The following is a 3583-nucleotide window of genomic DNA, read 5'->3' on the forward strand; positions in this document are numbered from 1 at the left end:
TGGACGGCGCCGTCAGGACTGCTTTGACCCAATAACACACGGCTGCTATCGACCGCTGCAAATGAAAACTTTACATGCAGCTAAGTGAACGTGACAAAGAGCAACAAAGAGCCGGAGCCATCKCTCTGACCAGCCAACATTTTCCAATGTGTGTTGGTTTTTTTAACATCCAGTCAATTTCGAACAAAAAAAACAGCCTTAACTTTAAGTGAAAAAGTAGAATCAATAAAAAGATAAATAAATAATAAAGAGAAACAGCTGCTTTGTCTCCAACAATCCAAACATCATTCAGGACTTTTTATGCTCGACGTTTTTAAAGCTAAAAGAAAAAAATTAGAAACAAAAGATTTTTTTTCCACATCTCTGACTCCCTGAACAGCCTCTTCATGTCTGAAGACATCCTGGGGCTTCTTCCACAGACGCTCCTGATCAATAAACATCCAATGTGCTGCGCAGAAAACAAAACACCTGGAACATCCCTCTCTGCAGCCGCTCACTCCAGAGAACAACAAACAACCAGATGTTTAAATCACAACAGAGAAAAAAGTTTGYTTTATTCCCCCGGTTCCATCAGTCGTAACCTGTTACAGAGGCTGGGTGAGCCGCAAAGCCTGCTGGGTAACRTTGGGTCGAAGACATGGAAAGTTTTAACCTGGGTGGAACCTGGATGGACCTTCATGTTCTGGGGCCCTCTTCAACATATGTCAGAACGAGGAGCCCCCTACTAGTGGGGACCAACTTTTTTCAACGGGAGTCTGGGTGTGAAATTATGTCTCTTAGTCAATTTTCATTTCATTTGCACTCTTTGGTCCCTGAGCCAGGAGTAAACTGGCACTTTCCTGGCAGGGTGGACACTCTGTGGTGACCTTTGGTGTCTTTTTGTCACCACTTTACGTAGCAAGGTCACACTGACCCGGGAGAGGCCTTGTTGTGCTTGGGGAGATGCCATGGAAAACATATTAAAGGTCACCACTCTAATATGATTAGAAATCTTTTGACCTCTTGCTGATCCACTAAACTTTACACATGGGTTCTGGGCTGTGTCCTGACTGCATCCAGTGATTTTGGGGTCTCTACGTGGTCTGATATATGATCCTGCCCATGATGTACCACTTTATGACCAGTTAATGGAAAAAGTTGGCACACAGTGGTACTGTATGGGCACATGTACACTTTGGCTACAATCATGTGTTGGAAGAATAGACTGGTACTGTATGGGCACAGACACTACCTTTGCATTGGTCATAGACTGGCATTCTATGGGTATGTACCAGGGAGGCTCAGAAGTGTGATTCCCCTATAGTTAGAACACATTCTGCGGTCCCCCTTTTTAAATTTATTCGATAAATAAAATGTAGTTTGTTTACCAAGTCTCTGGTAAATAAAGTGTAGTTTGTTTACCAAGTCTCTGGTAAATAAAGTGTAGATTGTTTACCAAGTCCTTAGTAAATAAAGGGTAGTTTGTTTACCAAGTCCTTGGTAAACAAAGGGTAGTTTGTTTACAAAGTCTCTGGTAAATAACAAGTAGTTTGTTTATCAAATCTTTGGTAAATACAGTGTAGTTTGTTTACCAAGTCCTTGGTGAATAAAGTGTAGTTTGTTTATCAAATCTTTGGTAAATACAGTGTAGTTTGTTTACCAAGTCTTTGGTAAATAAAGTGAAGTTTTGTGACCTCTGAACACGACAGTGTTTAGTTTGAATCGGTGTGATCTGAACTCTGAACAGTTCTGGTGAAGTGTGAACTTCTGGGTGACAGTTGGCCTCCCTGAAGGCCAGAAACGTTCCCGACTCGCATCAAGTGAACGCGCTGCAGAAAATAACTTCAGGCAGAGCTCTGCTCGTTTTGGCGTCCCTGCTAACGAGACCCTTACAGCTTCTGAAGGTAACGTGTGCCAAATCTGTAAAGTTCTGTGGAAYAAAGGACCTCCGGCCCTGTTATTTTTATTTTTTAGTATTTCTCAGTTTATCCTCTCCTTCTCACTGAAGGACAAGCGTTTGTGCTCGTGTGACTTGTCGGCACACAGCTGTCACACCCGATCCAGAGCTGAGCTGAGCCGAGGGTTAAATATGTTCTGCAGGAGAAAACCCAGAGCTGAAGCAAAGGTTACATCGACGGCAGACAGAGCCATAAAGGAGAGTTTCACGGCACAGCCTGAGGGGTTTGAACGCTGGGATGAAACAGTTGGGGGAGGGGGGTAGAACTGACAGGGTGGAGGAGGGGGTGTGAAATACCCACCAGGGTTCACATCAGAGGAGTCTGTCTGTGTTTCTGGGTCCGAGTCGAGGAGGAAATATGTTTCTGCGGTGATGGAGGAGGAGTTATTGATCCTGAAGTAAATCCTGTTAACAGATGAAACGTCTCTTTGAGGAGACGTCTCGTCTCTGAGGGGGACGGAGACACCTTCTCAAAGAGGAGTTAGTTTCTCTTTGTTTTCCTGGTGAACTCATTTTGTTATTTTCTGTGTTTGATTTGTTTCTGCACCTGACCRACCAGACTTTTTTAAAATACTGAATCACTTTAATGGCAGAAGGGTTGACCTCACAGAGATTATGAAGAAGTTCCACGTCTCTGTCCCCAAACCAGACAAATAAAACAAAAATTTTGTTAAATCTTTTATTCAATAATCATCAGACTCCATATTTACAGCTGTGATAAGAAAAACAAACATCTGAAGCAGGATGATTGGTAAACTCGTCAACTTTAGTCTGCAGTTTGATTTTAAAATTCTTAAAAGTTTGATAAGAAACTGAACATTTGAGAGAAAAACTAAAAATATATAAGTAAAGATGGTATGTTGTTTCTGAGATCAAACCTAAATAGATAAATGTGGAGAAAATAAATAAATCCAGCTGAACTTAACTGTTGACTTTTGAACATCAGGCTGATTGATTGACAGGACAGATGATCAGAGGAACTGAGTTTTTACCTCCATCATTAGGGTAAGGACGGAAGACTGGGTAGAGTGGTTCAGTGAAGCAGCAGCCAGTGAAGGAGTAGATCAGAGCTGCAGCATCAACATCATAAAAGGAGACCAGACCCTCCTGATAATCCACAAACACCCCCACCTTCTCAGGACCAGGATCAAGACTGAGAGGGACTGGAGGATCAGCAGAAGCTGAGTACAGATTTCTATTTATCAGCTGAAGAGTCCAGAAACCATTTTGAGGATTCCAAGATATAATTCCCTTCCTCTTGATGGACTTTTTGACCACTCCTAACTCCCACTCAGTTTTTCCTTTAACCTGAACCTGAAAGTAAAATCTGCCTGAAGAGAAACTCTGATTTGATAAAACAGAAACCCAGTTAGTAAATCTCTCTGGATTGTCTGGAAGTTTCTTCTTCACATCTCCCTGGTGAACTTGTTTTCCATCATCAGACAGGATGAGGTAAGGATGAGCAGTTTTAGGATCCAGAGTCAGATCCACGTCAAACTTCTGGACTCTCTTCAGCTCAGCCTCAAACATCATCTTCTTCATCTTCTCCCTGATCTCCCTGACCTCCTCCTCCAGCTGAAGCACAGTTCTCACCACAGTCCCCTCATATGATGGAGGATCAACTCTGACCTGGGTCCAGTTCTTGGT

The 3583-nt window shown here is 42.7% G+C and overlaps 1 protein-coding gene across 1 annotated transcript in view; it reads right to left on the reverse strand.

Annotated features, from left to right (window-relative positions):
* Window positions 1–2190: 2190 nt before the first annotated feature.
* The window catches only part of LOC106530351 (E3 ubiquitin-protein ligase TRIM58), a 23441-nt gene continuing 22048 nt past the window's right edge, over window positions 2191–3583 (reverse strand). The window contains exon 4 of the mRNA XM_014025947.1: window positions 2191–3577. Coding sequence (XP_013881401.1) covers window positions 2879–3577 — 699 coding nt within the window. The 3' untranslated portion in view covers window positions 2191–2878. The remainder of the gene's footprint in view (window positions 3578–3583) is intronic.

The sequence above is a fragment of the Austrofundulus limnaeus genome, unplaced genomic scaffold (genome assembly GCF_001266775.1).
Source record: "Austrofundulus limnaeus strain Quisiro unplaced genomic scaffold, Austrofundulus_limnaeus-1.0 Scaffold512, whole genome shotgun sequence".
Taxonomy (NCBI): domain Eukaryota; kingdom Metazoa; phylum Chordata; class Actinopteri; order Cyprinodontiformes; family Rivulidae; genus Austrofundulus; species Austrofundulus limnaeus.